General features: G+C 45.2%; 1 protein-coding gene across 7 annotated transcripts in view; it reads right to left on the reverse strand.

Moving 5' to 3' along the window:
* Positions 1-23,382, reverse strand: part of LOC134347182 (organic cation/carnitine transporter 2-like) — a 143,620-nt gene that overhangs the window by 51,251 nt on the left and 68,987 nt on the right. For all 7 annotated transcript variants that reach the window (XM_063049428.1, XM_063049425.1, XM_063049429.1 and 4 more), the window contains 2 exons: positions 9,547-9,718; positions 3,043-3,184 (listed from right to left, as the gene is read on the reverse strand). In XM_063049428.1, the coding sequence (XP_062905498.1) occupies positions 3,043-3,184; positions 9,547-9,718 (314 nt within the window). The remainder of the gene's footprint in view (positions 1-3,042; positions 3,185-9,546; positions 9,719-23,382) is intronic.

The following is a 23,382-nucleotide window of genomic DNA, read 5'->3' on the forward strand; positions in this document are numbered from 1 at the left end:
AATGATTATATTTATTAAGTAAGTTGTTCTTGTTTGTTTATCATTTAATATTGTATCTGGATGGTATTATGGATTGTCCTATCTGTAATAATATAATTTGTTGTAATATAATTTGTAGGACTCTGTCTCAGACTTGTATTTATAGTAGGGTATGGTGTCTTCTATGTGTATTCTAAATTGCAAGATTCTGGTGAATGATGCTTGACACTTGATTGTGCCTGTGTACGTAATAAGATTGAGTTAAACTGCTGCAAGATCTTGTATTGTGTTGGATTGTTTTTAGCTTCTCTTGGCATTTTCTGCATTTATCGTCTTGAATTTGTTAGTCTTTCATTATGTATTTTTTGATAAATCTTTGTGTTAACCACCAGGCCTTTTATTGCCACATGGAACCCTTCTATGTCTGGGAAGAGATCACCAACTCTGACCCAAGTGTTCGATGCTTCCTTGTCAACATCTAGTCTGCTAAATCACGTGGATGTCTTCCTTGGAAGGTCATGCTTTTCCATTGGTTAACTTTTTCTTCAATAATGATATTGTCTTCATTTTTCTGGGTTGTGCTCTCATTTAAGTTTAGAGACTTATCAGAATTGCATACGCTTGCGTGGAGTGCTGATTCCCGTTCTTTTGATGAAAATATACTCTCACAAATTTTATCTGACTGTTGTGTAAATTTTTAATGTTTGTTGTTCCTCTTCCCCCTTCTGTCCTTGGTAGAGTTAATCTAAGCGTGGTCGAATATACATAATGTTTTCTGAAATTTGTCATTTCAGTTATTTTTCTTTATTTTTCTTTGTAAGTTTTTAAGCTTTGAAGTAAATTCTTGTCGAAAGTTTTTTCTTTATCATACTATGATCTATTTTCTTTCCTTGTTGATATCCCAGATACTTTTATGTTTCATATTCATCCATCGGTTGTATTGTATCCTGCTGCTCTGTTTTATATTCTGTTAGCTCTACTGCACCTTTCTTTTTTGTTTAATGTCCTGCATTTATCTTTCGTTATGTTTAATGTTCTGCATTCAGTAAATTAGAGAGCAGGTTTAAAGCAAGACAGTACCATAGTGGACTTAGAGAGACACCTTGGAAAATACCTCGGTTTATTTTGATTGTTCCTTTTTGGTTGTCAATCGATAGTATGATTATAGTACACCAGTGCTTCATCAGATGTTGCAGGAATTCCACAAGTATTGAGTGTAGTTTATATACCATATATTAAGAATTTCTATTCACCACGAATGTGGGACAGAGTCAAATGCATTTTGGTCATCAATATAGCAACATGAAAGACTTCTGATTTTCTGCTGGGCTTGATTTAGAATTATGGAATCTGTTATCAGTTGTTCTTTAAACCCTTTCATACCCTTATGGCATCCTTTCTGCTCTTCTGTAAGTATATTGAGGTGATCTAAGTGAGTGGTGTTTAGTTGCAAGATGCATGATGTTACAATTTTATATAGAGTTCGTAAACATGATATTTTGATGGATCTTTTGTGAATTCCCCTTTAAGTAAAACATATGTGTTAATTTCTGTCAAAAATTCAGTCACTTTTTCAGGATTTTTAAGAAAATTGTTGATATGCATTAATAGGTATGGATGAAGGCAAGTAAATTTTTTATACCAGTAATTATGAATATTACCACAGCCAGTACTTTTCCAGTTGTGGGTGTTTTTATAACTTCTTTCAGCATATCCAATGTAACTTCAGATAACTGCATTTTTTCAATCGTGTGAGTATGCTCCTTTTCCTCCCTTATCCAGCTTGCTTCTAGATTGTTGTTGTTGTTATTATTATTATTATTATTAATTATTATTATTATTTCTTGTTATTCTCTCTTTTTATATTTGCACACTTTGGTGTCTTTTGCATACTGGAAGTCAAACCTGTTGGTCTTTCTTTGATTCTGTTATGGTTATTGAATTTATTGAGTATGCCCGCAAGAAAATGAATCTCAGGGTTGTATATGGTGACATTGTACTTTGATGATAAATTTACTTTGAACATTGAACTTCTGAACTTCTTCAAGCAAAGATCTGGAAGAAACAGAGGGATTAAGGAGTCTGAATCAATCAAAGAAGCTTCGCAAATAGGAAGCCGAATGGAATGTGGGCATTTATCTCAAGGGGACGGAAAGCAAATAAACAATAACTATGTTACAGCAGTGGAGACCTCTAGTCAGACTCTATTTCTTTTTCTGTGTACACAACCCCATGGACCAAAACCATTAAGCAAGGGATCCATGGACTGCAAGTTGGGAACCTCTGGAAGATCAATAAATGATCTAACTGACAGGTTTAACATGATTAAAGGAATTGACAGACAGGTTAGAAACTACTTGCTTTGAAGGGGAGTCCAGATGGACGGCCAGAGATTGGCCTACTAGGGGTAATGTCAAGAAGGCTCCCATGATTCAAATAGTAGGAAATTCTCAACTACACTCTTCCAAAAAGCTACAGAGTCCGAGAATCATATGAAACTGTACTCACTGGAATGTTGCTAGGCAAGATGTGGTACAAGTCAAGTCAGTAGTTAGAACTGAAATACAGATCAGCTATAAGTTTACCAAATGGGAAAGTTAGTGCACCAAGATGATAGTTTAACAAATAGGTTTAAACACTCAAGATCCCGAGACATTATAGCACAAAATTAGTGCAAAATTAGAAAAAGAAAGGAGGAACTTGGGCCAAACACAGGCAAATAAAACTACAGTGGATAGCCATCTTTGTCAGAATGGACAAGTTATGCCAAGGAGGCTTGTTTCACTGCTGCATCAACCCATGAATCTGACATCCAGCCCACCAAACCTGTGCTGGATCCCCAGTCATCTACACATCCCTAACCTTTCCCCAGTGCCTGTCAGAAGAACTAGTGCAAGAATAACTGCTCTGGTACCACTGTATCTTCTGCCATATCACTGTCCTAACTTGTAAGTAAATTATGCTGGTATCTCGTTCTGAAAATACTGTACCAAGACATATTAGTGCTTGATATTGATGCAGTGGCATAGCAACCAATGAAAGAAAGAAAAGTGAAATAATTACCGTATATTCTCTGGAATCAGTGACCTGAAATATCACTCCAACATTCCTAATGCCATTTTTTGCAGCAAAACCTTGAACAATTTTTTCTGCTTCATTTACTCGACCTTGAGTGATCAGCCACCTGGGTGACTCGGGTATCAGCCTGGTAAGAAAATGAGCAAAGCACAAGTTAGCCCAGCAAAACTACGCTGCACTGTCTATACTACGGTTTCTCAGTTTAATTTGAATATTACAACCCAGTGTTTTTTGGCTCAGAACATCATTCCTTTCAGGATTAAACTTCAAGTGCCTGCAGCAAAAGCCAAGAATCATTCAATCATGTTTAATTTATATCAGAAGGTGGAATGTCTGCCACAGGAAGCTGTTGCAGCAGACAACACTGGTACACTAAAAGAGAGATAAACACAAGGGAGAAAGAAATGGATACGTTTTCTATTAGAGTTACTGAGGAGCAATAGTGAGAAGCTTAGAGTAGAACATGAACTTGTGACATCATGGTGCAACTGAGGCCATAGGTTAAGGGTGAAAGGTGAAATACTTGGGAACCTCGTCACTCAGATGTGGTGCAGGTGTGGAATGAGCTGCCAGCAGAAGTGGTGGATGTGGATTTGATTGCAACATTTAGAAGAAGCTCAGATAAGTACATGGGAGGGATATGGATGGCCCAGCTGTGGATTGGTAGAACTGATGTCAGAATAATTTCGCATGTACTAGATGGACTGAAGGGCCTGTTTCTTTGCTGGGATGCCCTGTAAATTTATGATTCCAACTAGTAGAGCTGCTGGCTCATGGCTCCAGTAACCTGCATCCATTCTTGATGTCTGTTGCTGCCTGTATGAAGTGTGCATGTTCTCCCAGTCACCAGGTGGAGTTTCCCTGGGTACCCCAGTCACATCTCACTTCCCAAAGAAGGGTGAGTTGTTAGGTTAATCAGCTTCTGTAATTTCCTCCCATTTGCATGGTTATTAGCAAAGTGAGGAGAACATTGAGTTGGTGCAGATGGGAGCTGATGGCCAGCATGAATTCGGTGGGCCAGACGACACACCTGCGCAGCAACAAACAACTTACTGAAGAAACTCTGTAGGCTCAGCAGTGTCACCGAGGCGGGGAGTGTGACAGAAAGGAATTGTTGACATTTCTGGTCAAAACGCAGCATCAGGGCTGAGAATGGTGAGTGCATTGGTTGTAGCAAGGACTAAGCCTCAAGCCGCAGGCTTGCCAGCGGCTGCAGTCCAAGAGAAGAGACGGCGGTGGCAGTGTAGTGTGGCATCCATGCTCAGTTGGAGGCTGCCCTCCATTGATGCCACCCTCCAGTGTTCATAGAAACATAGAAAACCTACAGCACAATACAGGCCCTTCGGCCCACAATGCTGTGCCAAACATGTACTTACTTAGAAATTACCTAAGGTTACCCATAGCCCTCTATTTTTCTAAGCTCCATGTACCTATCCAGGAGTCTCTTAAAACACCCTATCGTATCCGCTTCCACCGCCGTCGCCAGCAGCCCATTCCACGCACTCACCACTCTCTGAGTAAAAAACTTACGCCTATCATCAGCTCTGTACCTACTTCCAAGCATCTTAAAACTGTGCCCTCTCATGTTAGCTATTTCAGCCCTGGGAAAAAGCCTCTGACTATCCACCTGATCAATGCCTCTCGTTATTTTGTACACACCTATCAGGTCACCTCTCATCCTCCGTCGCTCCAAGGAAAAAAGGCTGAGTTCACTCAACCTATTCTCATAAGGCATGCTCCCCAATCCAGGCAACATCCTTGTAAATCTCCTCTACACCCTTTCTATAGGTTCCACATCCTTCCTGTAGTGAGGTGACCAGAAGTGAGCACAGTACTCCAAGTTGGGTCTGACCAGGGTCCTATATAGCTGCAACATTACCTCTCAGCTGTTAAAATCAATCCCGTTGTTGATGAAGGCCAATGCACCGTATGCCTTCTTAACCACGGAGTCAACCTGTGCAGCTGCTTTGAGTGTCCTATGGACTCAGACCCCAAGATCCCTCTGATCCTCCACACTGCCAAGATTCTTACCATTAATACTATATTCTGCCATCATATTTGACCTACCAAATGAACAACCTCACGCTTATCTGGGTTGAACTTCATCTGTTACTTGTTTGATTGGTGGAATGACAGGCTGGATTGCAGTGGTAACACACTGCATTATCAATCTGTGGGACATTTCGCTCAGGGACTTGGGCTATAAATGTGATTTTTTACCGTGTCTATGTTTTTTTCTCGCTATTTTGATTCATGTTCTGTGTATGTTTTACACCTGGTCTCACCTGATCCCTCAACACCAGCCCCATAGCAAAGAAAGCCCAGCAGCGTCTCTAATTCCTGCGAAGGCTGAGAAAAGTCCATCTCTCACCCCCCATCCTCACCACATTTTACAGAGGTTGTATTGAGAGCATCCTGAGCAGCTGCATCACTGCCTGGTTCGGAAATTGCACCATCTCGGATCACAAGACCCTGTAGTGGATAGTGAGGTCAGCTGAGAAGATCATCAGGGTCTCTCTTCCCGCTATTACAGACATTTACACCACATGCTGCATCCGTAAAGCAAACAGCATTATGAAGGACCCCACGCACCCCTCATACAAACTCTCCTCCCTCCTGCCATCTGGCAAAAGGCACCGAAGCACTCGGGTTCCCACAACCAGACTATGTAACAGTTTCTTCCCCCAAGGCATCAGACTCCTCAATACCCAGAGCCTGGACTGATGCCAACCTACTGCCCTCTACTGTGCCTATTGTCTTGTTTATTATTTATTGTCATGCCTGCACTGTTTTGTGTACTTTATGCAGTCCTGGGTAGGTCTGTAGTCTAATGTAGTTTTTGTGTTTTTTTTTACGTAGTTCAAAGTAGTTTTTGTATTGTTCATGTAGCACCATGGTCCTGAAAAACGTCGTCTCGTTTTCACTGTGCACTGTACCAGCAGTTATGGTCAAAATGACAATAAAAAGGGACTTGACATGACTTGACTTGACCTTGGCCTAAAAGGAATGCTGTTTCATTCAGCTGTATTCATGTATGGTTGAAAGATAATTTAGCTTGAATTTGAGGGGAGATGGCCAGTAGAAAGAGGAGAATGAGGAGTGGTGATTGGTGAATATGGGCTACATGGCTAGACAACTCTATGAATTTGCTATTTGGCCTGTTCTTGAGCTGTAAATTATACACACTTTATTCAGAAAATACCAGATAGTCTGCTGCAAGAGAACAGACCATGGGGTGACAGACTGCAAATGAATGTTCTTCCACCGACACAGTGGAGGAGTTGGTATAGTGATGGGCCTCAGAGCAGGTGACGACTGGATACCATACACTCTCCCATCCTCTCCCCAATCACTTTGTCAATAATTTTGTACACATGACTTCCACACGCCTGGCTTCAAATATTTTACTCACTTTACTTCTAATTGCATTCATGGTTTCATTCCCATTTTGAGAACCAAAACAAAGGTAACATAACACTTGAAAATGTCATTGTGATTTCAGTGTGTAATGTTAGCAAAACCTTTCAATTCCGGACTTCAAAGACTTGGCCCCTGTAAAAACAAGGTGATCCTTGCAAAGTCTGTCAGCTCCACGACCCCATAGATTATAACACACTGACGGAAAATTGCATAAATCTCAGCAGGAGTGGTATGACAAGGAGAGACAGCTGCATCTACCTAAGATGTACTGGCTAAGTGTTTGAGCTACTAACAAACACATTTCTCTTACAAAACATGAAAATGAAAGCAGAAATAAATCAGATGTTCCTTTAATCCAGCCTCAGGTGTGTCACAGACACTTATAAGATTCAGATTTGTAAAGGATTACCATCAATGCCCCAAAGGGGCGAGGAGGATTTACTCCATCTTTAATTGTGCATTCAAAATGTTGTTTTTTACTCTAAACTTTTCATGTTTCTGTCTCTTAAAAAAACCTTTATTATGCATAATTCTGCCAACCATCGGATTATGCACTACTTACTGACAAGTTCATTCCATAATAATGCTTTCATTCTATGTTCCTTTTAAAAGCGAAAGCATCCCCTAACAGTAGAGCTTCGACAAAAATGGTGAATCCTCTGAACCTCAGTCCCACATTCCATTTGAGGGGAAGCAGCTATCCAGTGGGTTGGTGATGGTGGGAGGGGTGGTTATTGGTTGGAGGCTTATCTCTAGACCAAACCACTACTGCAGCTAAATTCATAAGGGCTTTTCTAGTTAGCAACACTTTCCAATCACTATGTTATCCTGCTGAGGCGGTGGGGACTGGGCCCAGGCCGAGAGTGAAGGAAGAACTGAGGTTTCACTCATTTAAGCACAGGGCCGAATTGGAAAGTTTGGGATGATTTGAGGTGGTGGAGTCTGGCCCAGAGAGCTTATCAAAGTGACAAGGCCTGGGTCTGAGATCGAGGAACGACCCAAGGTTTGGCTGATTTACGCGACGGGTCAGGGTTTTCGGGCAGGGGGTGAGGTACGGGCCTGTGTTCAGCTCACTGCTCCTCAAGGTTTACTCATCTCTGTGCTGACTGAGGCAACGGCCTGCAACTAATAGGCTCCTGAATCAGCTGTAGTGATAACTGGCTTCGTGGCTGTGAACTCACTTTCATCATCTTCAGTTCTGAATGTTATTTGCTTACTCTTATTATTTGCACAACTTGTTCTACACATTGGGAGTTTGATGGTCTCCTTTTGTTTTAACGGGTTCATTTGTGCTTCCTGGATTTGTGGCTGCCTATGAGGAGATGAATCTCAAGTTTGTATCTCGTTTACATACCTTGATAATAAATGTACGTTAAACTTTGAAGTTTCTAGCTTCAACACTTCCAGTTCTAGCTTTGCTACTATACACTTTCAAAGATGTTTGAAATATATTCAAGGTCTGAATAGGCTGAATAACTTTTCAGTTATCGCCAGTGGCTGCCTGAAATCAGACTTAGGTCTCTTAAGACCATTGCTAAGATCAGGTTCGGTCCATACATTCCTTTGACCGAAGATGCAGCTTAAGTAAATGGAATTGTTAAAAAAAAATACCTGCAGTCAAGAAGAGCCTTTCAATTAGAGGGACACAGACTAAATGCAGAAAAGATGGTTTAATCGACGTGGTTTGAGGATTGGACTCTGCAGTTCATGTTATGATGTGTTTCTGGTTTCTGGTCAGTCCTTTTATCGCTAATGTTTTGTGTGATTTTGATCAGGGTGACCTGCTGATAATGAACGACACAGCGACACTAGATTGAGCTGGACTGGGTGAACTGAATATGCTCGGATTCTTTCGATGACTTTGTGGGTTGGTGTTTTATATTCTGTGCTTTTCGTTCATTTTTTTGTCGTTTGCTTTATTTAGTTTTTTTGCATGTGGAGAGGGCGGGTTTGATGTTTTTCTTTGAACGAGTTCCATGTTTTTTTTTTGTTTTGTGGCTGTCTGTGGGAAGATGAATCTCAGGGTTGTATACTTCATGCATACTTTGATAGTGAATGTACTTTGAGTCTTTGAATCTTTTGAAATGGGACTAGCTTAGGTAGACCACTTGGTCAAATTGGACTAGATGGCCTGAAGGGCTTATTTCCATGCTGTTTAACTATGACTCTGTGATAATTCCAGTTTTAACCATTATCACTCCCCACTCCAATCACATCCAATATCCTCACAACTCCAAAACAACACACACAAATTGCTGGAGGAACTTAGCAGACCAGGCAGCATCTATGGAAAAGAGTAAACAGTCGACATTTCAGGCCGAGACCCTTCATCGGGACTCACAGCTCCACAGATTCACCAGCCTCTGGCTAAAGAAATTCCTCCTCATAAGCAAAAATCATGCTGCACTGGGAGGCTTTCAGCTGATGAGCTGTCTAGAAGCACAATCAATACATGCTGTAACCCTCTAGAACTTACCGAAGGGTCACAGAAGACCATAAGACAGAAGAGCAGAATTCCTCAAGTCTGCTCTGCCATTACTTAGTGACTGATTTAATATCCCTCTCAACAACATTATCCTGCCTTCTGCCCATAACCTCTTACTAATCAAGTGCCTATCCATCTCCACTTTAAATATATCCAATGACTTGGCCTCCACAGTCATCTGTGGCAATGAATTGCACAGATTCACCAGCCTCTGGCTAAAGAAGTTCCTCCTCATAAGGCAAGACACATGCTGCACTGGGAGGCTTTCAGCTGATAAGCCATCTAGAAGCACAATCAATGCACGCTGCAACCCTCCTCAGTTATGGAAATGAGACTCAAAGTCCAGTTTCAGGTTGGGCTTTGAGCTATGTGCCCTTAAAAGAACAAAACCAAACATGACTCCCAATTCCAAGTCCAATTTGGGTCAAAATTTTACTGAGAAAAGTCATTTTGGATCAAGAGGGGTAAAATGTGTGTTTTTAAATGTTGGGAACTATATTCCATCTGTGTTCTAAACCTACATAGTGGGTTGTCTGGTACATGTTAAAAATAATATTAATAACAGTCCAAAAATATTCACTCACCACCAAAAGGGAATGTACAGAACTTCTGGTATTGTCAAGGCAAGGAGTAACATCCTCCATTCACGGATATAAAATGCAAAGAGTGGCAGAATAATGTAGCCTATGGCATAAAACATGCAGACACCCAATGTTGAGTAAGCAGTCCTCTCAGCTTTGCCAAGGAGCTCTGTTCCTATTTAATAAGAGATACAGAGAACATATGATAAATGAACTTACAATCAACAATCAATACCTTAGCTCACGCATTCTTCACGCAAGTTTTAATTTCAAATGAAAAATTTTACTGAAGATGCTGTGAACGTCAATAGCAAGGACATTGGCATCAGAATCAGATTCATTATCATTGGCATAGATTGTGAAATTAGTTGTTTTGCAGTCGCAGTGCAGTGCAAGACTTAAAAATAACCTTAGGTTACAAAAATAAATATAAAATTTGAAAGACGAATAATGAAATAGTGTTCATGGGTTTAGAAATCTGACTGCCAAGTGGGAGAAGCTACTCCTAAGATATTCAGTGAGGGTGTTCTGTACAGCTCCTCACCACCATCTGAGACTCTGCCAACAACGGTAGCATCATTGGCAAATTCATAGATGATACGAGCTGAGCCTAGCCACACTGTCATAAGTAGAGAGTGGAGCAATATACGTACAGAATTCATAGAAAATTTCTTTATTCTGTAGTTTAGCAAAGATGTTTAAACTCCTGAATTAAAAAACATATTTAAATGCATATCCCAAATGTTGGTAAAATAGTATTATATATTTAATATCACAACAGTCTTTGACAGCACCTTACAAACAGTTAGCCACTACCACCAAGAACAAGGAGAATAACAGATATTGACGGTGGATATGCAATGGCAGGCATTTAAAGGTTGCATGGATGAACTACAACAATTGTTCATCCCAGTTTGGCAAAAGAATAAATCAAGGAAGGTAGTGCACCCGTGGCTGACAAGAGAAATTAGGGATAGTATCAATTCCAAAGAAGTAGCATACAAATTAGCCAGAGAAAGTGGCTCACCTGAGGACTGGGAGAAATTCAGAGTTCAGCAGAGGAGGACAAAGGGCGTAATTAGGAAGGGGAAAAAAGATTATGAGAGAAAACTGGAAGAGAACATAAAAACGGACTATAAAAGCTTTTATAGATATGTAAAAAGGAAAAGACTGATAAAGACAAATGTAGGTCCCCTGCAAACAGAAACAGGTGAATTGCTTATGGGGAGCAAGGACATGGCAGACCAATTGAATAATTACTTTGGTTCTGTCTTCACTAAGGAGGACATAAATAATCTTCCAGAAATAGTAAGGGACAGAGGGTCCAGTGAGATGGAGGAACTGAGCGAAATACATGTTAGTAGGGAAGTGGTGTTAGGTAAATTGAAGGGATTGAAGGCAGATAAATCCCCAGGGCCAGATGGTCTGCATCCCAGAGTGCTTAAGGAAGTGGCCCAAGAAATAGTGGATGCATTAGTGATAATTTTTCAAAACTCGTTAGATTCTGGACTAGTTCCTGAGGATTGGAGGGTGGCTAATGTAACCCCACTTTTTAAAAAAGGAGGGAGAGAGAAACCGGGGAATTATAGGCCGGTTAGCCTAACGTCGGTGGTGGGGAAACTGCTGGAGTCAGTTATCAAGGATGTGATAACAGCACATTTGGAAAGCGGTGAAATGATCAGACAAAGTCAGCATGGATTTGTGAAAGGAAAATCATGTCTGACGAATCTCATAGAATTTTTTGAGGATGTAACTAGTAGAGTGGATAGGGGAGAACCAGTGGATGTGGTATATTTGGATTTTCAAAAGGCTTTTGACAAGGTCCCACATAGGAGATTAGTGTGCAAACTTAAAGCACACGGTATTGGGGGTAAGGTATTGGTGTGGGTGGAGAATTGGTTAGCAGACAGGAAGCAAAGAGTGGGAATAAACGGGACCTTTTCAGAATGGCAGGCGGTGACTAGTGGGGTACCGCAAGGCTCAGTGCTGGGACCCCAGTTGTTTACAATATATATTAATGACTTGGATGAGGGAATTAAATGCAGCATCTCCAAGTTTGCGGATGACACAAAGCTGGGTGGCAGTGTTAGCAGTGAGGAGGATGCTAAGAGGATGCAGGGTGACTTGGATAGGTTGGGTGAGTGGGCAAACTCATGGCAGATGCAATTTAATGTGGATAAATGTGAAGTTATCCACTTTGGTGGCAAAAATAGGAAAACAGATTATTATCTGAATGGTGGCCGATTAGGAAAAGGGGAGGTGCAACGAGACCTGGGTGTCATTTGTTACGTACCCCGTAACTGGGTTGCCAAACCAGCAGAAATGGATCACTCAGTTGGAGTCTGGAGTACTTTGCATCACCCCCCACTCCTCATCTGCGGATACTGTCCTTGATTTCCCTTTCTTCCTTAGCACTTCCTCATCCGCACAATAGCCTACTAGTTCCCTTGTCAAGGCTGTGTCAGAGAGAGCTGTCTCTGCAAAAACCATCAGCCCCTCGTCTCGCTCCTGCGTCTGCACAAATTCTTTCCTGGCTACTGCTACGTCCGTCCCAGCTCCCTCACTACCTCTTATCTCACTACACCCTGTCTCATACAAGGTTGGCAGAAATGTTTCAGCCAAATTCACCATCGCGGGCGGGGCCTCCATGCTGGCAGGCTGACCCGTCAATCTCACGACTGGGAACACGATTCCTCCGGCGATGTCATTACCGAGCAAGACTTCCACGTCTTTCATCAGTAATTCGGACCTCACCCCGATCGTGACTAGTCCAGAGACCAGGTTGCTCTGTAAATGTATCTGGTGCAAAGGGACTGACTCTGTCCCTTCCCCAACACCTTTGACCTCTACCTCCCCAGTCTGGGTCTCTGAGCTAAACTCTAATACACTCTTCAGTATTAGTGACTGACACGCTCCCGTGTCTCTCCAGATCCGCACTGGAACTGGTTTTAACCTCTTTTTCACTGACACCAGTCCGGCCGAGATAAACCTCTCGCGCCCTTCCTGGACTTTTTCAGACCTGTCCTTCCCTAGCGGTTCGCTTAACAGCTCAATACAGCCATTCCAAATTTCCGCTTTTCCTTTCCCCGTCTCCTTTCTTGGGGCAAAGCACCTGGACGCAAAGTGTCCGACTTTCCCACAATTATAACAGACGACCCCAGGAGACTTCCTACCAGACTGCTCCCGGTCTACCTTATCCTTTTCACTAGTCCCCGGCTTACTTTCTGACTTTTCCGGTGGACTCTCCCCGCCGTCCTGACTACCCTTCTGGTAGCCTTTACTCGGGGCAACCTTCATTTTATGCGTCAACGCATACTCATCCGCTAACTTAGCAGTTGCGGCTAACGTGGCTGCCTCTTTCTCATCGAGGTAGGGTCTCATACCCTCAGGGACACAACCTTTAAACTGCTCAATCAGGATCAGCTGTAGCAGTCTGTCATAATCCCCCTCTACCCCTTTCGAGGCGCACCAACGCTCACAATATGTTTGCATCTCACGAGCAAACTCCAAATACGTGCGGTCCCACCGCTTCCTCGCATTCCGGAACCTCTGCCGGTATGCCTCCGGGACCAACTCATAAATCCTGAGGATGGCCTCCTTCACCACCTCATACTTCTGGGCATCTTCCGCGGATAAGGCGGAGTAAGCTTGTTGGGCTTTCCCTTTCAGTACACTCTGAAGTAAGACAACCCACTTATCCCTCGGCCAGTCCTGACTTATAGCTACTTTTTCGAAGTGGAGAAAGTACCGATCCACATCGGTATCGTCAAATGGGGGAACCAGCCTAACCTCCTGGGTCGCCCGGAACCCTCCACCTTGGTTCGGCACGAGCCCCTGCTCGGCCCTTATCTTTAACTTCTCCAGCTCAAATTCCCTTTCCCTCTGTTTCTCCTCTCTCTCCAACTGTCTGTCCCTCTCTCTCTCTTCTCTCTCCAACTGTCTTTCTCTCTCTTGCCTTTCTACCTGCTTCTCTTCGTGTTCTAACTGCCGTACCCGGAACTCGTGCTCGAGTCTCAGTTTTTCAAGCTGTACCTGTACCGCGTCTCCAACAGGTTTTTCAATAGACACCTCCCCCAGCTCACCTTGGGGAAACACACCTTTAGATACATAGTGCTCTACAATAGCTCTGTGTATCTCCTCTCTCCTCATTGTCGACTTCACCTTAGCAAGATTCACCCGTTTGGCCACAGCTATCAATTCCGATTTCCTGGCATCCTCTAATGCCTCCAAGGTCGGCGCCTTTATAAATTCCTCAACCTCCATTTCTGCTGTTTGTCTTTTCTTTCTTTCGGGAATTTTAACCCAATCAATTTACTCCGTCCCAAATTTAGCGTTCAAAATCGCGGACGAGAACCCCACTTATGTTACGTACCCCGTAACTGGGTTGCCAAACCAGCAGAAATGGATCACTCAGTTGGAGTCTGGAGTACTAGAACTAAGAAAGTTTTATTACAGAAACAAGCAACACAGTAATCGAAAGGATAATAAATGCAACAGTTCAGTGATGATAAACACACATGTGCACAGAATTAAGATAACAGCATCAATCAAGCTCTATCGTTGTCTAGGGGTAAATGACCAATTTCAAAATGACTCAAAGTTCAGTCCAGTTTAGTAGTTCAGTTCGCAGTAATCGTTGCCATGGCGGTGGACAACGTGGGGGAAGAGAGAGATAGAATAGGAACAACTCATCATTCAGAACGGCTTCACTCACAGACCAGCAAGATGGCTCACAGACCAGCGAGATGGCTCACAAACAGCTTTTGGGCGGGTCCTTGGTGATGTCACCTGAGGTCACCGACTGTGACCCCTCCTCCAGATGCGGTCGATCCTCTGCAGTGAACCCGGCACCCAGGCAAGGGCGGACACACACCGGGTTCCCGCTGATCGTACCTTTCCACCCTTGTCGTTGTCTGGGACTTCTCACCCACTCGTGAGAAGCGCACCGCTTCCAGGGTCTCGTTACCTCGGGTGGCGTGTGTGTCTGTCTTAGCGAACCTGTCCCTTTTTATCCCCCTGCTGGGGTATCGCCTGTCCATCACTTCAAACAGTTCAGGGTTCAAAGGGGGGAGCCGCTCCAGACAGCTCTTCCTCCCACATCCCTTCATTACACATCTCCAGACGCTGCTCCATTGTTCCTTATCTCTCCTTCCCCTGAGGGCAGGTGGCAGACCAACTACTGATGCTAGCCCAGGCCAGCAAACATCTTAATTTTATGTGTATTCTCGTAACACTTCCCCCCTTTAAGGATTTTTACCGGGAGGTAAAAATTACAAACATGACTACATTATCTGATACATACACAATATACATCTTTAACAGTTATTTAGCTAATACAGAGAATTTGAAGCTGTCAACACCTTGACAGACAGTCGTCACATTTTCTGTTCCTTTTACACGTGTTATTAATAATCCCTTAGACCAGGCTCCAACTCAGCAAACTTCATAGTGGCCAAAAACACTGATGAATTGCGACCAATGTAACCTCTCATTTGGTTTTGTCCCGGACCACAATAACAAGGGTCGTCCCATTCCGACTCAATTTTCTCTCGCAAGGGCTTAGTAGGAGGGGGACGGGTATTGACCGCAGAGTTATTGCAAAACTTCCTGCAGTACCCCACCATCTCCAAAAGCCTTCTGAGGGCCCTCTTGTCTGTCGGGGTTGGGAGGTCAGCGATAGCCTGCAGTGTAGCTTGCATCGCTGCCAGCTGCCCCTGTGTCACCACAATTCCCAGGTAAGTGACTCTCGTGTGGCCGAATTCATTTTTTTCAAGGTTCACTATCAAGCTGGCTTCAGACAGCCGTATTAAATTGCCAATACACACCTCTGTGTTCATCAGCCCTTTAGTCACTGAATTACTCAAAAAATATGGGTGTTGTTTACTTGGCTGCCCTATTGTAACAGACATAACCCAACGTCCCAGTTCTTTGCATTTCCTCGGGACAATCAAACACATGGGTGCGAGTCGTTTAATTACTCCTTCGGGGATTAAGGGAGAGACCTTATCAGTAGACCTGGCCAAAACAATAGCCTTCTCCCATCTGACCGATCCCATCCTAATCTTTTCAAAATGGTTCTTTTCTCTTAACAGGGGGCCCCTAGCTTCATTGATTTCCACGCTAACACCGACTAGGTTTGTTAGCATATCAAAAGCCGGTGACCGTCTCAGTTCGCGTCGGTCATGATCAATAACATTCTTCCCCCTGGGCAGCCGGTAACTCTCTTTCATGATTCCACCAACTGTTTCCTCCAGCACCGCAAAATGTCCACCGGGGGGTACCTCGTGGGCCATGTTAAAAACCTCATCCCCATAACTCTTTTGCATCACCCCCCACTCCTCATCTGCGGATACTGTCCTTGATTTCCCTTTCTTCCTTAGCACTTCCTCATCCGCACAATAGCCTACTAGTTCCCTTGTCAAGGCTGTGTCAGAGAGAGCTGTCTCTGCAAAAACCATCAGCCCCTCGTCTCGCTCCTGCGTCTGCACAAATTCTTTCCTGGCTACTGCTACGTCCGTCCCAGCTCCCTCACTACCTCTTATCTCACTACACCCTGTCTCATACAAGGTTGGCAGAAATGTTTCAGCCAAATTCACCATCGCGGGCGGGGCCTCCATGCTGGCAGGCTGACCCGTCAATCTCACGACTGGGAACACGATTCCTCCGGCGATGTCATTACCGAGCAAGACTTCCACGTCTTTCATCGGTAATTCGGACCTCACCCCGATCGTGACTAGTCCAGAGACCAGGTTGCTCTGTAAATGTATCTGGTGCAAAGGGACTGACTCTGTCCCTTCCCCAACACCTTTGACCTCTACCTCCCCAGTCTGGGTCTCTGAGCTAAACTCTAATACACTCTTCAGTATTAGTGACTGACACGCTCCCGTGTCTCTCCAGATCCGCACTGGAACTGGTTTTAACCTCTTTTTCACTGACACCAGTCCGGCCGAGATAAACCTCTCGCGCCCTTCCTGGACTTTTTCAGACCTGTCCTTCCCTAGCGGTTCGCTTAACAGCTCAATACAGCCATTCCAAATTTCCGCTTTTCCTTTCCCCGTCTCCTTTCTTGGGGCAAAGCACCTGGACGCAAAGTGTCCGACTTTCCCACAATTATAACAGACGACCCCAGGAGACTTCCTACCAGACTGCTCCCGGTCTACCTTATCCTTTTCACTAGTCCCCGGCTTACTTTCTGACTTTTCCGGTGGACTCTCCCCGCCGTCCTGACTACCCTTCTGGTAGCCTTTACTCGGGGCAACCTTCATTTTATGCGTCAACGCATACTCATCCGCTAACTTAGCAGTTGCGGCTAACGTGGCTGCCTCTTTCTCATCGAGGTAGGGTCTCATACCCTCAGGGACACAACCTTTAAACTGCTCAATCAGGATCAGCTGTAGCAGTCTGTCATAATCCCCCTCTACCCCTTTCGAGGCGCACCAACGCTCACAATATGTTTGCATCTCACGAGCAAACTCCAAATACGTGCGGTCCCACCGCTTCCTCGCATTCCGGAACCTCTGCCGGTATGCCTCCGGGACCAACTCATAAATCCTGAGGATGGCCTCCTTCACCACCTCATACTTCTGGGCATCTTCCGCGGATAAGGCGGAGTAAGCTTGTTGGGCTTTCCCTTTCAGTACACTCTGAAGTAAGACAACCCACTTATCCCTCGGCCAGTCCTGACTTATAGCTACTTTTTCGAAGTGGAGAAAGTACCGATCCACATCGGTATCGTCAAATGGGGGAACCAGCCTAACCTCCTGGGTCGCCCGGAACCCTCCACCTTGGTTCGGCACGAGCCCCTGCTCGGCCCTTATCTTTAACTTCTCCAGCTCAAATTCCCTTTCCCTCTGTTTCTCCTCTCTCTCCAACTGTCTGTCCCTCTCTCTCTCTTCTCTCTCCAACTGTCTTTCTCTCTCTTGCCTTTCTACCTGCTTCTCTTCGTGTTCTAACTGCCGTACCCGGAACTCGTGCTCGAGTCTCAGTTTTTCAAGCTGTACCTGTACCGCGTCTCCAACAGGTTTTTCAATAGACACCTCCCCCAGCTCACCTTGGGGAAACACACCTTTAGATACATAGTGCTCTACAATAGCTCTGTGTATCTCCTCTCTCCTCATTGTCGACTTCACCTTAGCAAGATTCACCCGTTTGGCCACAGCTATCAATTCCGATTTCCTGGCATCCTCTAATGCCTCCAAGGTCGGCGCCTTTATAAATTCCTCAACCTCCATTTCTGCTGTTTGTCTTTTCTTTCTTTCGGGAATTTTAACCCAATCAATTTACTCCGTCCCAAATTTAGCGTTCAAAATCGCGGACGAGAACCCCACTTATGTTACGTACCCCGTAACTGGGTTGCCAAACCAGCAGAAATGGATCACTCAGTTGGAGTCTGGAGTACTAGAACTAAGAAAGTTTTATTACAGAAACAAGCAACACAGTAATCGAAAGGATAATAAATGCAACAGTTCAGTGATGATAAACACACATGTGCACAGAATTAAGATAACAGCATCAATCAAGCTCTATCGTTGTCTAGGGGTAAATGACCAATTTCAAAATGACTCAAAGTTCAGTCCAGTTTAGTAGTTCAGTTCGCAGTAATCGTTGCCATGGCGGTGGACAACGTGGGGGAAGAGAGAGATAGAATAGGAACAACTCATCATTCAGAACGGCTTCACTCACAGACCAGCAAGATGGCTCACAGACCAGCGAGATGGCTCACAAACAGCTTTTGGGCGGGTCCTTGGTGATGTCACCTGAGGTCACCGACTGTGACCCCTCCTCCAGATGCGGTCGATCCTCTGCAGTGAACCCGGCACCCAGGCAAGGGCGGACACACACCGGGTTCCCGCTGATCGTACCTTTCCACCCTTGTCGTTGTCTGGGACTTCTCACCCACTCGTGAGAAGCGCACCGCTTCCAGGGTCTCGTTACCTCGGGTGGCGTGTGTGTCTGTCTTAGCGAACCTGTCCCTTTTTATCCCCCTGCTGGGGTATCGCCTGTCCATCACTTCAAACAGTTCAGGGTTCAAAGGGGGGAGCCGCTCCAGACAGCTCTTCCTCCCACATCCCTTCATTACACATCTCCAGACGCTGCTCCATTGTTCCTTATCTCTCCTTCCCCTGAGGGCAGGTGGCAGACCAACTACTGATGCTAGCCCAGGCCAGCAAACATCTTAATTTTATGTGTATTCTCGTAACACTTCCCCCCTTTAAGGATTTTTACCGGGAGGTAAAAATTACAAACATGACTACATTATCTGATACATACACAATATACATCTTTAACAGTTATTTAGCTAATACAGAGAATTTGAAGCTGTCAACACCTTGACAGACAGTCGTCACATTTTCTGTTCCTTTTACACGTGTTATTAATAATCCCTTAGACCAGGCTCCAACTCAGCAAACTTCATAGTGGCCAAAAACACTGATGAATTGCGACCAATGTAACCTCTCATTTGGTTTTGTCCCGGACCACAATAACAAGGGTCGTCCCATTCCGACTCAATTTTCTCTCGCAAGGGCTTAGTAGGAGGGGGACGGGTATTGACCGCAGAGTTATTGCAAAACTTCCTGCAGTACCCCACCATCTCCAAAAGCCTTCTGAGGGCCCTCTTGTCTGTCGGGGTTGGGAGGTCAGCGATAGCCTGCAGTGTAGCTTGCATCGCTGCCAGCTGCCCCTGTGTCACCACAATTCCCAGGTAAGTGACTCTCGTGTGGCCGAATTCATTTTTTTCAAGGTTCACTATCAAGCTGGCTTCAGACAGCCGTATTAAATTGCCAATACACACCTCTGTGTTCATCAGCCCTTTAGTCACTGAATTACTCAAAAAATATGGGTGTTGTTTACTTGGCTGCCCTATTGTAACAGACATAACCCAACGTCCCAGTTCTTTGCATTTCCTCGGGACAATCAAACACATGGGTGCGAGTCGTTTAATTACTCCTTCGGGGATTAAGGGAGAGACCTTATCAGTAGACCTGGCCAAAACAATAGCCTTCTCCCATCTGACCGATCCCATCCTAATCTTTTCAAAATGGTTCTTTTCTCTTAACAGGGGGCCCCTAGCTTCATTGATTTCCACGCTAACACCGACTAGGTTTGTTAGCATATCAAAAGCCGGTGACCGTCTCAGTTCGCGTCGGTCATGATCAATAACATTCTTCCCCCTGGGCAGCCGGTAACTCTCTTTCATGATTCCACCAACTGTTTCCTCCAGCACCGCAAAATGTCCACCGGGGGGTACCTCGTGGGCCATGTTAAAAACCTCATCCCCATAACTCTTTTGCATCACCCCCCACTCCTCATCTGCGGATACTGTCCTTGATTTCCCTTTCTTCCTTAGCACTTCCTCATCCGCACAATAGCCTACTAGTTCCCTTGTCAAGGCTGTGTCAGAGAGAGCTGTCTCTGCAAAAACCATCAGCCCCTCGTCTCGCTCCTGCGTCTGCACAAATTCTTTCCTGGCTACTGCTACGTCCGTCCCAGCTCCCTCACTACCTCTTATCTCACTACACCCTGTCTCATACAAGGTTGGCAGAAATGTTTCAGCCAAATTCACCATCGCGGGCGGGGCCTCCATGCTGGCAGGCTGACCCGTCAATCTCACGACTGGGAACACGATTCCTCCGGCGATGTCATTACCGAGCAAGACTTCCACGTCTTTCATCGGTAATTCGGACCTCACCCCGATCGTGACTAGTCCAGAGACCAGGTTGCTCTGTAAATGTATCTGGTGCAAAGGGACTGACTCTGTCCCTTCCCCAACACCTTTGACCTCTACCTCCCCAGTCTGGGTCTCTGAGCTAAACTCTAATACACTCTTCAGTATTAGTGACTGACACGCTCCCGTGTCTCTCCAGATCCGCACTGGAACTGGTTTTAACCTCTTTTTCACTGACACCAGTCCGGCCGAGATAAACCTCTCGCGCCCTTCCTGGACTTTTTCAGACCTGTCCTTCCCTAGCGGTTCGCTTAACAGCTCAATACAGCCATTCCAAATTTCCGCTTTTCCTTTCCCCGTCTCCTTTCTTGGGGCAAAGCACCTGGACGCAAAGTGTCCGACTTTCCCACAATTATAACAGACGACCCCAGGAGACTTCCTACCAGACTGCTCCCGGTCTACCTTATCCTTTTCACTAGTCCCCGGCTTACTTTCTGACTTTTCCGGTGGACTCTCCCCGCCGTCCTGACTACCCTTCTGGTAGCCTTTACTCGGGGCAACCTTCATTTTATGCGTCAACGCATACTCATCCGCTAACTTAGCAGTTGCGGCTAACGTGGCTGCCTCTTTCTCATCGAGGTAGGGTCTCATACCCTCAGGGACACAACCTTTAAACTGCTCAATCAGGATCAGCTGTAGCAGTCTGTCATAATCCCCCTCTACCCCTTTCGAGGCGCACCAACGCTCACAATATGTTTGCATCTCACGAGCAAACTCCAAATACGTGCGGTCCCACCGCTTCCTCGCATTCCGGAACCTCTGCCGGTATGCCTCCGGGACCAACTCATAAATCCTGAGGATGGCCTCCTTCACCACCTCATACTTCTGGGCATCTTCCGCGGATAAGGCGGAGTAAGCTTGTTGGGCTTTCCCTTTCAGTACACTCTGAAGTAAGACAACCCACTTATCCCTCGGCCAGTCCTGACTTATAGCTACTTTTTCGAAGTGGAGAAAGTACCGATCCACATCGGTATCGTCAAATGGGGGAACCAGCCTAACCTCCTGGGTCGCCCGGAACCCTCCACCTTGGTTCGGCACGAGCCCCTGCTCGGCCCTTATCTTTAACTTCTCCAGCTCAAATTCCCTTTCCCTCTGTTTCTCCTCTCTCTCCAACTGTCTGTCCCTCTCTCTCTCTTCTCTCTCCAACTGTCTTTCTCTCTCTTGCCTTTCTACCTGCTTCTCTTCGTGTTCTAACTGCCGTACCCGGAACTCGTGCTCGAGTCTCAGTTTTTCAAACTGTACCTGTACCGCGTCTCCAACAGGTTTTTCAATAGACACCTCCCCCAGCTCACCTTGGGGAAACACACCTTTAGATACATAGTGCTCTACAATAGCTCTGTGTATCTCCTCTCTCCTCATTGTCGACTTCACCTTAGCAAGATTCACCCGTTTGGCCACAGCTATCAATTCCGATTTCCTGGCATCCTCTAATGCCTCCAAGGTCGGCGCCTTTATAAATTCCTCAACCTCCATTTCTGCTGTTTGTCTTTTCTTTCTTTCGGGAATTTTAACCCAATCAATTTACTCCGTCCCAAATTTAGCGTTCAAAATCGCGGACGAGAACCCCACTTATGTTACGTACCCCGTAACTGGGTTGCCAAACCAGCAGAAATGGATCACTCAGTTGGAGTCTGGAGTACTAGAACTAAGAAAGTTTTATTACAGAAACAAGCAACACAGTAATCGAAAGGATAATAAATGCAACAGTTCAGTGATGATAAACACACATGTGCACAGAATTAAGATAACAGCATCAATCAAGCTCTATCGTTGTCTAGGGGTAAATGACCAATTTCAAAATGACTCAAAGTTCAGTCCAGTTTAGTAGTTCAGTTCGCAGTAATCGTTGCCATGGCGGTGGACAACGTGGGGGAAGAGAGAGATAGAATAGGAACAACTCATCATTCAGAACGGCTTCACTCACAGACCAGCAAGATGGCTCACAGACCAGCGAGATGGCTCACAAACAGCTTTTGGGCGGGTCCTTGGTGATGTCACCTGAGGTCACCGACTGTGACCCCTCCTCCAGATGCGGTCGATCCTCTGCAGTGAACCCGGCACCCAGGCAAGGGCGGACACACACCGGGTTCCCGCTGATCGTACCTTTCCACCCTTGTCGTTGTCTGGGACTTCTCACCCACTCGTGAGAAGCGCACCGCTTCCAGGGTCTCGTTACCTCGGGTGGCGTGTGTGTCTGTCTTAGCGAACCTGTCCCTTTTTATCCCCCTGCTGGGGTATCGCCTGTCCATCACTTCAAACAGTTCAGGGTTCAAAGGGGGGAGCCGCTCCAGACAGCTCTTCCTCCCACATCCCTTCATTACACATCTCCAGACGCTGCTCCATTGTTCCTTATCTCTCCTTCCCCTGAGGGCAGGTGGCAGACCAACTACTGATGCTAGCCCAGGCCAGCAAACATCTTAATTTTATGTGTATTCTCGTAACACTTCCCCCCTTTAAGGATTTTTACCGGGAGGTAAAAATTACAAACATGACTACATTATCTGATACATACACAATATACATCTTTAACAGTTATTTAGCTAATACAGAGAATTTGAAGCTGTCAACACCTTGACAGACAGTCGTCACATTTTCTGTTCCTTTTACACGTGTTATTAATAATCCCTTAGACCAGGCTCCAACTCAGCAAACTTCATAGTGGCCAAAAACACTGATGAATTGCGACCAATGTAACCTCTCATTTGGTTTTGTCCCGGACCACAATAACAAGGGTCGTCCCATTCCGACTCAATTTTCTCTCGCAAGGGCTTAGTAGGAGGGGGACGGGTATTGACCGCAGAGTTATTGCAAAACTTCCTGCAGTACCCCACCATCTCCAAAAGCCTTCTGAGGGCCCTCTTGTCTGTCGGGGTTGGGAGGTCAGCGATAGCCTGCAGTGTAGCTTGCATCGCTGCCAGCTGCCCCTGTGTCACCACAATTCCCAGGTAAGTGACTCTCGTGTGGCCGAATTCATTTTTTTCAAGGTTCACTATCAAGCTGGCTTCAGACAGCCGTATTAAATTGCCAATACACACCTCTGTGTTCATCAGCCCTTTAGTCACTGAATTACTCAAAAAATATGGGTGTTGTTTACTTGGCTGCCCTATTGTAAC

Source organism: Mobula hypostoma, chromosome 5 (assembly GCF_963921235.1).
Source record: "Mobula hypostoma chromosome 5, sMobHyp1.1, whole genome shotgun sequence".
NCBI classification, from domain to species: Eukaryota; Metazoa; Chordata; class Chondrichthyes; order Myliobatiformes; family Myliobatidae; genus Mobula; species Mobula hypostoma.